This window comes from Diabrotica undecimpunctata, chromosome 2 (genome assembly GCF_040954645.1).
Source record: "Diabrotica undecimpunctata isolate CICGRU chromosome 2, icDiaUnde3, whole genome shotgun sequence".
NCBI lineage: Eukaryota > Metazoa > Arthropoda > Insecta > Coleoptera > Chrysomelidae > Diabrotica > Diabrotica undecimpunctata.
This window is the reverse complement of record NC_092804.1, coordinates 13,340,857-13,354,636: the sequence shown is the minus strand read 5'-3', so window position 1 is coordinate 13,354,636 and position 13,780 is coordinate 13,340,857. Positions and strand designations below refer to the sequence as shown.

Below are 13,780 nucleotides of genomic sequence, written 5' to 3'. Positions count from 1 at the left end.
TTTTGAAGATATACGAAGTAACACTGGTATTAGAACAAACACCAATAGCGAATCTGGACAACCATTTACAGTGGAAGCAGTAAAATATGTCATCAAAAGCACAAAGATGGTAAAGCAGTAGGCCCTGATAATTTTCACTCAGAATTCTTAAAACTTATGGACTATGATGGCATAAAATGGTTGACAAATATATTTAACAATAATATATGATACAGGGATAATTCCCCAAAAATGATTAGTGTCAACTTTTATAAATCTTCTAAAAAAACCCAATGCGAGAAAGTGCGAAGACTATAGAATTATAAGCCTTGTGAGCCTTTTACTTAAAACATTTCTAAAGCTCATTCACAAAAGAATATATACAAAATGTGAGGAACAACTAACAAAAGCACAATTCGGATTTCGTGATGCTCTGGGAACACGGGAGGCCCTTTTTGCTGTACAGGTGCTATTTCAGAGATGCAGGAATGTGAATTGTGACATATACGTATGCTTTATAGGTTACGAGAAGGCATTTGACAGAGTAAAACATGACAAATTAATGACTCTAATGCAAGAAATTGGAATTGACCACAAAGATCTTAGAATTATCAGAAACATTTACTACAATCAAACGGCCAAAATCAAAATAGAAGACCAGTTAACTGATAAAATTGCAATAGAACGTGGAGTACGACAGGGCTGTATTTTGTCTCCATTGTTGTTTAATATTTATTCTGAATGGGTATTTAAGGAAGCTTTAGACGGTTGTGCGAAAGGAATACTAATAAACGGTGAATGGTTGAATAACATTAGATATGCAGATGACACTATAGTTTTTGCCGATAATCTGAATGACTTACAGATATTAACAAATCGCATAACAGAAGTCAGCAACAGATACGGACTAGCTCTTAACATAAAGAAAACCAAATTATTATAATTAGTAAAAAACCAATACTAAACGCTCAACTTACAATCAACCAACAGAATATCGAAAGAGTCGAGCAATATACATATCTAGGCACCAATTTAAATAGCCAATGGGACCACTCAACAGAAATTAAACAGCGAATAATAAAAGCAAAAGCAGCATTCGTTAGAATGAAAACCATTTTCAACACTCGAGACATATCATTAAAAACAAAATGCCGTCTATTGAACTGCTACATATTCACAGTTTTGCTCTACGGAATGGAAGCGTGGACACTGACTGTTGCATCTATGAATCGGTTCGAAGCTTTCGAAATGTGGTGTTATAGGCGCATCTTACGTATATCCTGGGTTGACAGAGTTACTAATGTGGAGGTCCTGCGTAGAATGGGGAAAGAATGTGAAATTCTCATGACCGTCAAAATTAAAAAGTTGGAATATCTAGGACATGTAATGAGCAATCAAGAACGTTACGGCCTTCTCCAGCTGATTCTCCAAGGGAAGGTAAATGGTAAGAGAGGACCGGGAAGAAGACGCGTTTCCTGGCTTCAAAATTTACGAAAGTGGTATAACACGACTACCACTGAACTGTTCCGCGCTGCAATAAACAAAGTAAAGATAGCCGTGATGATCGAAAACATCCGGAACGGATAGGCACTTTAAGAAGAAGAAAATAATTTGGGCAGTCCAGGGTTAAGAGAATTAGTAGGTTTGTGCATACTTCACAACGAAATGTTCATAACTCAAAAATGAGTTACTTTGGTCACATATTAAGAAATTAAATACAAGGGAAGTGGAAGAAAAAAAGATGATCAAGAAGACGAAGCATGACCTGGTTGAAAAAATTGACAATGTCCTTAAAAGATAACGCACACTAAGAAGAAGAAGTCGTCTTTGCAAAAGTTTAATCTTACATAGTAAATAGTTAGTGCAGTAACGGTTTATGAAGTTGCCTTATACAAATTTACAATTTAAAACTAAGTTAACTAGTTAATTATTTAAATATATCCGGATCTCACAATAAAACTTCATTAAAACGCGACGAGGAGTATCTCAGTTCTCATTTCCACGGAGATTTCTGTTAATAGGTAAATTTTACTGTTATATGATACGACCGTACAGAAACTAATACGTTTACTTATTTCCGTTTATTTAAAACTTTATATAACATTAACATAACATTAAATAGTCGACTAAATTATAATTACATAAGTTGATCTTTATAAGCAAACATACATTTAGCAGTTTGGAAAGCAGTTTCCTGGGGAGTTTCTTTCATTACTAAACATTTTGCTTTAACTTCTTCCCTTAGATCAGGGTCTGGAATTCTCTTGTTTAATTCAGCTTCCACTGCAACTGTGTTTACTTCACCGTTTTCGTTAAAGAATCCAAAACCTGTAACAAGTTAATCAAAGTTTATCATTTTTAAGGTTTAAAATAAAGTTATTAATAAAAAGAACAATTAAAAAAACTACAAAAGAAGATCAGATAGTGATAATGAAAAATCAAAATAACAATTAGGAATAAAATTTTTTGCAAATCTGAAAATAATTAAAAATTGATAAAAATATGGAGACTTGTGGCAGAGTAAAATTGTAATAAATACAAAGGTACTACGTAGGGTCTTGATATAAAATATTTTCATCCATGACAAAATTATGACCAAGAAGCAATAAAAATATAGATTGTAAAATATAGTACCAAAGCTACTATATATAGTGTGTCCCAACGAAAATTTGACACCCCAGAAACTCGGAAACCAAGAGTTTCTTTAAAATTAAAAAAAAAAACACGTCAATTTGTATTGGGAGTGGACGGATAGAGAAAGAAATTATTCATATAAATCTATTGGAAAAAAAAATGGATGGAAGATTGCTAAAGCAAAAGAACCGATAAAGACCATATAAAGTTTAGACTGTGTTGACCAAATTGCCAAATTTCTGTCACCAAAAACTTTTCAGATCATTTGCGTCTCTCTTAACATTAATCTTGCCTTGCAAAGTCATCTTTCGCACTTTGTATTTGGTATATACATAGTATCATATATGTTATAATTACTTTAATTTTCTTTTTTTTTTTTGGTGGTGTGTTTAATTTTTCGGAATTTTTCGGAGTTTCGGAATCTGAAAATCCAAGGTTTTCAGATAAATCAGAAACATCAAAGCCTTATTACTCCAGTCGTCTGAGACGAAAATGTTACTGAACCTATAAAAATCTTATAAACTGAATTTTGCCGAGAATGCCAATTTTACAACCTCAAAAAATATGCAAAAAAGTTTACTACTTTTACCACATGGCTTCCACCTAAAACATGAGAGAAATCATATTACGTCCCTTTGTCCTTCCAAAATCTGGTTACTTCTTTTTTTATCCCTCCCTGGTGAAAGGTAACAGCAATCATTAGAACCAGCTCAAGGTGTAGAGGAAATGATCATGAACCGGCTTGAAACTGGAATACTACAAGCATGACTGAAGCAGTTTGAAAGGTATTGCGATGGGAAAGGTAATGAGAAAACCACTCCATTATATTTTCTACATATATAAATGGTAGACGGAAACAATAAAACGGCTCTCAGTCGGAAACACCCATTAAAAGGACAGAGGGTGCGAATAGTTCCTTCGTCAACTACCATTGACGTCCAAGGAAGTAAACAAAGAATCCAAATATATGACAGGATAGTACGTATTGCCACCTGAAACGCACGCAGCTTATTCATGTCCGGGAAACATGAAAACACTAAAGCCGAGATGAGAAGATGAGAAAAATAAAAACAGACTCGTCTTGGGGATGAGTAAAGTAAGATGGGCCTGGTTCGGGAAAACAAAAAACAAAAGATGGATACATCTATAACTCAGGAGGAATCGACCCAGAAAAGCAGGAAAGTATCGGACAAAATTGCGCAGTCAGTCATAGACTTTATCCCTCTAAATTATAGAGTAGCAATAAAGAGTATATTGAGGAACTGTTTAGTGATGAGCTTGAAATTAACAAAGTAGTTACAGGACCTGACATAACTATGGACAAAATTGAACAAGCAATACAATTAGCAAAAACCCGAAAAGCGACGGGACCAGATGAAATACCGAGTGAAATAATAAAGCTCTTCGAAAGTTCAGATAAAATATCTCTCCTTCATATGTTTAATAAAATTTATGAAACTGGCTATATACCAACGGATTGGCGGCTGTCGACTTTTGTGACGATACCTAAAAAAGCAAATGCAAAAAGATGTAGTGACTACCGAACCATCAGCTTGATGAGTCATGTTTTAAAGATATTTCTACGAATTTTGCACTCTAGGATGTACCAAAAAATCGAACAACAACTTGGTGACACATAGTTTGGATTCCGCAATAACCTTGGAACAAGAGAAGCACTATTTAGTATTCAGGTTATGGTACAGAAATGCAGGAATGTCGGACATCCAGTTTATATGTGTTTTATTGACTTTGAGAAGGCCTTTGATCGAGAAAAACATACTGAAATGATAGCCATTCTTCAGCAGGTAGGTATTGATGATAAAGACCTACGCATTATTAGAAATCTTTACTGGCATTAACGTTCAAACATCAGGATTGGCCGGGACACCTCTGAAGAGCTTCGTTCGTTCGTTTTCAATAAAGCAGTGGATAATGTTCAATGTGGTATAAAAATGAATGGCGTCAATATTAATAATTTGAGATATGCCGATGACACAGTCTTAATTGCAAGCAATTACGAAGAACTTCAATATCTAATTAATAGGATTACTACAACACCTGGAGAGAACTAACAATATCACTTACCTTGGTTGTAATCTAAATGAGAACTGGGATATGAGCATAGAAATTAGAATACGGATAGAGAAGGCCGAGCTGCATTATTTAAGATGAAGAAACTGTTATGGGGAAACAATATTACTATAAGTCTGAAAATTAGATTAGTGAGGTGTTATGTGTTCTCTACTCTTTTGTATGGTGTCGAAGGTTGGACTTTGACGGATACACTTCTCAAGAAACTGGAAGCCTTTGAAATCTGGGTGTATCGGAGAATCCTACGAATAAGTTGGGTGGATAGAATTCGTAACGAAGCTGTTTTGCATCGGATGGGAAAAGTTACAGAAGTCGTCAAAACAGTTAAAAATCGCAAACTTGAATATTTTGGCCATGTTATGCGCCACCCAGAGAAATATAATATGTTCCATTTAATATTACAAGGCAAGGTAGACGGAAGAAGAGGGCCAGGTCGAAGAAGAACTTCATGGCTTAGAAACCTGAGAGATTGGTTTAACAGATCCTCTGCATCTCTTTTCCGAGCTGCCGTCAACAAAATTTTTATAGCCAATTTGATACGCTTGATAATCGAGCTCGGCACATGAAGAAGAAAGAAGCAATGTTGAAATTAAGAACAATCCATAGAAACATAAATGTTATTCAGGTCACTCCAAGTGACAAATCAGAGGAAGAAATTGGAACAGTTTTATAACAATATAGATGAAATAATGCGACTGACAAAAATTAGCAAGGTAACGATGATCATGGATGACTTTAAGGCAAAAAAGGTCATGGTGTTGAAGGAGACAACATATTAGCATAAGGACTTTGTACCAGATACAATAGGGAAAATAGACTAGTACAATTCGGCGTAGAAAGCGCGTTAGTTGCCAGCACCATGTTCAATCAACATCTTAGAAGGCTATATACTTGTAAATCACCTGCAAATCAAATTGACAGAAAAATAGACATCTTACAACTGAACAACTCTGTAAGAAAAAAATAAAATAATTATGAAGGCGTACAGGTTCTGGGCAAATCGATGTTTTTCTCCCCCCCCCCCTCCCGCTGCTTCGGGGGAAGATTTAAGAGTGAAGCCCGCGGGTAGAACTGGCAAACATTTTTGCATATTTTTTAAGGTACCAAAATTAACATTCTCAGCAAAATTCAGCTTGTTCGTCTCGTTTTAATAATAATAATAAAATAATATATACTTGCATTTCTTAATGTTAAATCTCGACTAGAAATGATTCTGTTTCAGAACAAATTCGGCTTTATAAAGCGATTCTTTTAACATAGACTTTTGATAGAGAATGCAGCTGCAAAAAATTGCAAAGCCCTCGGATGGTCGTTTAAATGGACAAAGTGCATTCTGTTATCATTTTCTGAACAATATTTGTATGCAATGATACACCAAATTCTTCATTTTCTTTTACTAAACTATAAAGGTTCGCATATATCAACCTGATTATAATGTGCTTTATTTATCACTACTTACCTTGTTTAATATGTTAACGTAAATATAAAAGAAAAAATAGGAAAAATCTTTAAAAATCAATTCCGATAATATTTTTCCTAATCATTTTATTGATTAGGTAGCAGAAAAAAAAGCTGAAGATCATTATAATAGTCATATTATAATTGAATTAACATGCAGTACACATTCAGTATACATACCTTTAGACATGCAGTATACGTGTTCTTTAAAGGCAGGATCTTCTGGAAACTCTCCTGTCATTGCTTGGTTGGCCATTTCGTCAGTAGCTCCGGAAATAGGTAAGCATTTTTGATGTAGTGCGAACATCATGGCTTTTTCAGCTTCTGATATGCTCTGAAAATATTTAAATTTATTTTTATGTTATTTTCAATTTATTATTAAGTAAAAAATATAGAATTATAGTTGGAAGTATTATAATATACAGCTCAGAGGTATGACAAATAACGTCAGGTACTATTGTAATGGACTATTAAACAAAGATAGCACGAACGTTAGGAACAAAAAGGTTGCAAACATCAATGTAATACAGTTCGTCTAATGTCCAGTAACTTATATAATTTAGTATAAATATAAATAAGTAAGAATCAGGGGTAAAATCAGAAAATTTGAAAATTTAAGATAACTGATTAAATGAGATAAAGAGGCCTAGAAGATATGGATTGGAAAGATAGTTGATTTTTAAGGCGTTATATTTTACTTAGTACGACGCCGACGTTAGCTTATGTTTGTCAAGGTGTGAGTAAGGACTCAAAGTCTCAAAAATTTTTACCAGTTCTTTGCTGTGGTAGTTTGGTGATTCAAAATGGCGAAAAGTATGCCGGGCCCTTCAAAGTGTGAGAAACAATAAACATTCCTGCCTCCAGACATAGTTTCTTTTAAAAATTTCTATAGTTAATAATGGACGAACAAAGAGAAAGCGTTGCAAAACATGCTTTGAAAATAAAATTAGAAAGCAGACAACATATCACTGCAAAAAAAATCCTATTAAACCCGAATTTTGAATTGGATGCTTTGAAATTGCTCACATCTGAATTAAAATCAAATCAATATGTGAATTTTTCTATATTTTATAGAATAAATAAACCTATTTTTCTTAAATTCCGGTATATAATTATTTTTCTTGAAAAACTAATTTGCCTTGTACCGATCGGAGCCAGTCAGAGAAACACTAAAAATTCTTAGCCAGGTGCGCATGACTCCCATTGACAAAAACTCAAATCACATTTTATAAATAAATATACACTTTATCTAATGAATTTAATATTATATATTCTAATATCAATTATAATGAATATTTTAGAAAAACGTTATTTTCGCTCCTGAGTAACACCTCTCGAAAAAAGTCAGCAGCGAATGTATTAAATGTCGATCGAGAATAGCAAGATGTCGAACATTATAAAGCCATTGTATTTTGGATCTAAATTCTATAAAGCAATAATTGGATGGTGAGGGAAATCTTATCTCGAAGCCATCAATGATCTTAGAAACATGGAAATCATACATAGAAAAATTATTTGCATCTGACAGAACTGATGATCACCTATATGGAGAAGGAGAAACAGGACCTTCAATCCTTAAATCGGAGATAGAAGATGCCATTGCAGCACTAAAAAACAATAAGTCAGCAGATCCGGCAATGTACCCTGCGAAATATTAAAGATCCTATGTAAATCAGACAAACAGTTCCTTGATAATCTAGTTGAACTTTTTAACAACATATATAATAGCGGTAAAATCCCGGAGAACTGGCTGCAGTCAACATTTATTACAATCCCGAAGAAACCAAATGCCCAGATCTGTGATGACTACCGGCTTATAATCTTGATCAATCATGTCACTAAAGCGTTCACTAAGATCATTCATAGAAGAATATATGATAAATGTGAGTCAAATATTGATAGATCGCAGTTTGGCTTTCGGAAAGCACTTGGAACTAGAGAAGCAGTTTTCGCTTTCCAATTTGCTTATTCAGCGGTGTAGAGACGTTGATAAGGATGTGTATTTGTGGTTTGTGGATTTTAGAAAAGCATTTGACAATGTCAATCATGAACAATTGATAGATATTCTGCGAAAGACAGGTATTGACGACAAGGACATTCGAATTGTGGCAAACCTATACTGGGGTCAAACAGCAAGAGCAAAAATTGGCAACGAACTCACTGAAAGTGTGCAGATCAAAAGAGGTGTCCGTCAGGTGTGTATATTATCCCCACTCCTATTAAATATTTATTCCGAAGAAATATTTAACAAATGTATGGAAAATGCAAATGAGGGCATAAAAATAAACGGCGAGTTAACGAACAATATAAGATATGCCGACGACACGGTGATCCTTGCCAGTACCATAGACGAATTACAGCAGGTAATGAAAAGAGTTTATTCAGTTAGTGAGGAATATGGCCTGAGCCTCAACTTCAAAAAGTCAAAGTGGATGCTGATAAGCCTGCTCGACAGTTACGGATAAGTAACATACTAATTGACCATGTAGAATCTTATGTGTACCTTGGCACCAACGTAAATGCAAAATGGGAACAGGCCACAGAAATTAAGGCGAGAATAGAATAAGCTAGAGCAGCATTTAGCAATATGAAAAAGCTCCTCATAAGCAGGGATTTGTCTATTCCCCTAAAACTCCGTCTAGTTAAATGCTACATTTTTCCGATCTTACTGTATGGTGTGGAGGCCTGGACGCTACGGAGACGCTCACGAGAAAACTAGAAGCATTCGAAATGTGGGTGTACCGACGCATTCTTCGTATATCCTGGACCGAACATGTCACCAACATAAAGGTAATCCAAAGAATCGGAAAGGAGAAAGAAATCGTGAATACAATTAAACAAAGAAAGCTTGAATATCTAGGCCACATATTGAGACACGATAAGTACCGTCTACTGCAATTGATTGTCCAGGGAAAAATAAACAGTAAGCGAGGGCCAGGCAGGAGAAGACACTCGTGACTCCAAAATCTGAGGAAGTGGTTCGGGCTCACATCGGTCGAACTATTCAGAAGCGCCGCAAACAAGATCAGAATTGCCATGTTAATAGCCAACGTCCGCAACGGACAGGGCACTTGAAGAAGAAGAATAATTGGATTATTTATACTTTAGATTGTTCAAGTCATTTTAGAGTTTGGAGAGTTTTACATGTATTGGCAAATTATAATAATATTATCTTGCAACATAGATTGTATAAATTAGATTTTTAATTTTGATCTTTTTCTTTTTTATTCTAATATTTCGCTGACAATCAGTTGAATACTCGTCTATACATAGTATAAATTATTATTTCATCTCTTCTGCATGTAGCTCTTTGCTTAGTTATTCCACTATAAATGTTAATTGAATAGTACACACATAACGGACTCTAACGTATCTAAATAGGTTATATTTTTTTGATATTTTTATACCAAATATTTATCATTTGCTTATTTCTATTATGTCTTACCTCTATTCCGTTTAGGGATGCAGCAGCCAAGAAAAAAATCACACAATATGTATTCATTTTGTTAGTATTGATTGTTACAAAAGCACGACACTGAATACAACTGCTTATTTATTATTTAAATCAATTTATATATACAAAAATTTTGACATAATTGATGTTTCTGATAATTATATAGAATTAACAGTTCTTCCCTGAAATGGATGCTATTCCTTCCTCATAATATTGTCAACATTATGAAAACCTACTACTTAATTCTGGAAACATACAATTTGCATACTAATTGATAATTATCTAACTCTACTTTAAAGTTAAATACGATAAAATTAAGCAAATCACAAATTTACTGATATTTTTGTTGTCTTAATCAAATGTGGATTGATGTAAATATATATTACAATACAGAGTGAGTTTTATGCATTGAACGCCTAATTATCTCGGCCTGCACGATTTTTATTAATTTTGTCATATGTAAAATATGTTTTTTGGAGTATTTTTGATTTATCGTAGTATATATATAAAAGCTTGTAGCAGGCCTTTTAAGGCCCATAACTTAGTAATTCTCTTCCATCTCCTTCTGTCTCTAGCTTCTTTCCTCTAGTTTTCTATCTTGTTTTCTTGTAGATCTTCCGCAACTGCTTCCCTTCATCTTCTCCTCGGTTTGCCTCTTTTCCTCTTATCTTTTAGTGTTCTGCATGCTATGTTGTTTACCTCCCTACTGTCCTCCATTCTAACAATATGACCTAGCCACTGTAATCTTCTAGCTTTGACAAAATCGCTTATTCTCCCTTCGTCGAACATTTCATAAATTTCAGCATTTGTTCTTCGCTTCCATCCTATTTCTGTCAATTTTTCTCCAAAAATTCTTCTTAATATTCCTCGTTCCCATATTTCAATTTTCTGTTATCTCTTGTAATCTTTATTTCGTGTCTAAGGTATATATATTTTTCCACCAGATTTACTTCTTCGTTGTCTCAAATATTGATATTTTTGCTAGGTACTAGGTTTTTTATAAATTTTGTTTTGGAGATGTTTATTTTAAGACCCACACTGACACACACTAACTGTAGTTCATGTAGCATTGTAGGTATATATCTCCTTGAGGTTGCAGGAGAACAAAACTATGTCGTCCGCGAATTGTAAATTTGTTAATCTTCTATCGTCAATGTTTAGACCTTTTTCTTCCCAGTTAAGTTTTTTTTAGAGCTTAATAAATGCATAATACTTCTTCTTTCTATTGCTACTTCTCCTTATTATTGCTCTATTGAGTATTACGAGATTGATATTGTCTGGACTGCTTTCTTTTCCATTCTTTTGAGCTTTTAGTGCATAAATAAATTCTTCTTCTCTGTTTTTCTGTTAACTTTTCTCCAAAAAATCTTATTAATATTCTTTGTTTCCAGATGTCAATTTTCTGTTGTAGTTTCTTTATTAACACCCATGTCTCGCACCCATACGTTAGAGTAGGTTGCAGGATACTTTTATACAGCCTTATTTTTGTATTTCTCGGTACCTCTTTTGATTTTATTATTCTTTGCAAACTGCCTGCACACCTGTTTCCTGTTACTATTCGTAGATCTATTTCCTTCTCTTCTTCGCATTTATTTGTCACAAGAACTCTCAGATACATGTAATCCTACAGCTCTTCAATTTCCAGAATTTCTCTCCCTAATGCAATTTTCATATTTAGTTTTCTACTTTTCTTTTGCTTATTCTTCAACTCCATGTATTTTGTTTTATTTATAATAATCTTTAATCCCATATTTCCTGCGGCTTCTAGAAAATTCTTAGCTATTTTTTCTTATTATTTTCTACTTCTAGCCAAAAATACAATATCATCAGCTTAGGCTAGACACTGATGACTCTTATTGTTCCCGCTCTATTCATATTTCTGTCTCTTATTATCATCTTTTCAAGGGCCAAACTGAACAGCGTGGTGGATAGAGGATCCCCTTGTCTTACACCAATCTGAACTCTAAAGTATTGACTTTTCTTTCCATTAATCTTAACTACGCTTGTAGTGTTCTGAAGCGTCATATGTATCAGTCTCATTAACTTAGATGGGATTTTGAACTCCTGTAGTGCCTTCATCAGTTTTGATCTAACTACATTATCATAAACACTCTTAAAATCCACAACGAGAAGATGGGTCGGTATGTCATATTCATATGCACCAGAGAGAATTTGTTTCAGCATAAATTCTTGGTCACTAATTGACCGATTTTTTCTAAAACCAGCTTGATAGTCGCCCAATATATTTTTGTGTTCACTTTAATTTTTTTTCTTTTTAGTATGGTTGCCAGTACTTCGTATATGACGTACAGGAGTGCTATTCCTCTATAGTTATCACAACTAGACAGGTCTTCCTTCTTATGTATTGCGTATATTATAGACTAGCACCACTCTTTAGGTATTTTCTCTTCCCAGATATGACATATTAGTTTGTAGATTTTTTCTCTCAGGTAGTCTCCTCCATATTTTAAGTTTTCTGCTGCTTTGCCGTTTTCTCCATGGCTTTTATTGTTTTTCATCACAGTAACAACTTCCTCAACCTCATCCTTAGTTGGTCTTGCAATATCTATTCCATCCATTGCTATCGATTCTCGTTCATTGTAGTTTTCCTTCTCTATTTCACTCTTTAGGTGTTCTTCGAAATATTGTTCCCATCTCTCCAATTGTTGTTGTTCAATTCCTATCAGATTACCTTCCTTGTCTTTACTGTGTGTCGTTTTTCAATTGTAACCTCTGCTTATTTTTTTACCATCTTTGTAAAAATATTTTATATCACTCCTTTGATATTTTTCTTCCATATTTTGAATTTGACTTTCTAAAAGCTCTCTTTTCTTCCTTCGGTAAATTTTCTTTACTAAGTTCCTTTGCCCATTATATCTTTCTTTATCATTATAAATTTTTATTTGCAGCATCTTTTGTTTATATATTCGCTTTAACTCTATTTCTTTTTTATATTCTGTGTCCAACCATTCTTTCTTCTTTTTCTAAAACCAAATATTTCCATATTTAGTGCGGAAGCAATTGCCATATATCAAGCCCTACTTTTTGTTTCTAACAGGGAATCCTCCGTTATTATTGTCTCAAATTCCATGTCACTTCTCACAGCCATTAACCTACCTTTTTTCCAACCACATACTCCAATCCCTACTAAATATTAATTAAAAAATTAGTAAAACACTTTAAAGAAAATAAAAATGTTATATTTATATGGACCAAAGCACACAGTGGAATTTAATAAAATGAACATATGGACCAGTTAGCCAAATTAAGTATTTATTCAGTGGATACCACAGAATATCTACCCAGTGTTTCTGATTTGGTTGCTACATGCAATGCAGTCTTGAAATATAAATGGAGTGATCTATGGTCTGAGTTTTCTTTTACCAACCCAAATAGATACACTTCTTTACACACAACTGTTCCTCTTTCACATTGGCATAGAACTTATAATGTCCCTAGGCCTTATATAACAAGTATATCTCTGCTTATATTTGGACATGCTTGTTTTCCTACTCATCTTGCAAGAGTAATGTAATATTAAAATTACAATGTAATAAGAAATGTAATATTTTTCTTGAGTTCAAACAAAAAATTTTGTTTTTACTTTTTACTTTTGTTTTCTCTCCTTTATATGTTTAATCCTATTTACCGTGGCCTAGTTTTCCTGTGTATATTATATATTATAATGTCCTGATGGGCCCCTGGACGTGAAGCGAGTGACCCATGTTAATGGATATGTGTTTATGGTTATATATGTGTATGTTTATATATATATATATATATATATATATATATATATATATATATATATATATATATATATATATGTATTTTCTCTTCTTTTCATTAATTGTTGTACTGATTTCCCAACTTCAAATTTATCTATTTCAGTCTATTCGATTTTAAATAATTCAAAAACGTTTTAATGCGCCTAATGAGATTAAAAGATCATGTAACTGGCTGTATAGCAAACTGCCAAAGCCATATAAAAAAAAATTCGTCGTTGTTATATCTTATGTTTAGCCTTCTTTTGGGTTTTATTTTTTCTGAAACTCATACTTTAACTTAACTCCGACCATATAATAGTTTGACTCAACGTCAGCTCCTCTGTAAGTTCTTACGTTAGATATAAGTTCTGATTTGTAAGAGTATTGAATATAAAAA

General features: G+C 33.5%; 2 protein-coding genes across 2 annotated transcripts in view; one reads left to right on the top strand and one right to left on the bottom strand.

Moving 5' to 3' along the window:
- LOC140433617 (cell adhesion molecule Dscam1-like) overlaps positions 1–13,780 on the top strand; it is a 757,823-nt gene that overhangs the window by 519,638 nt on the left and 224,405 nt on the right. The gene's annotated exons all lie outside the window — the stretch shown is intronic.
- On the bottom strand, positions 2,046–9,706 carry LOC140434209 (B2 protein-like). The gene is made up of 3 exons (XM_072522298.1): positions 9,608–9,706; positions 6,343–6,496; positions 2,046–2,307 (listed from the first exon to the last, which is right to left on the bottom strand). The coding sequence occupies exons 1-3, from the start codon at positions 9,662–9,664 to the stop codon at positions 2,117–2,119; spliced, it is 402 nt and encodes a 133-aa protein (XP_072378399.1). The 5' UTR covers positions 9,665–9,706; the 3' UTR covers positions 2,046–2,116.

What these genes read in the sequence shown, in the direction of transcription:
- LOC140434209 (XM_072522298.1), bottom strand. Translation starts at nt 9,664, where the DNA reads ATGAATACATATTGTGTGATTTTTTTCTTGGCTGCTGCATCCCTAAAC. An exon ending in CATCCCTAAACGGAATAGAG is followed by an intron (nt 6,497 to 9,607) that starts GTAAGACATAAT and finishes AAATATTTTCAG; the next exon opens with AGCATATCAGAAGCTGAAAA. An exon ending in CGTATACTGCATGTCTAAAG is followed by an intron (nt 2,308 to 6,342) that starts GTATGTATACTG and finishes AACTTGTTACAG; the next exon opens with GTTTTGGATTCTTTAACGAA.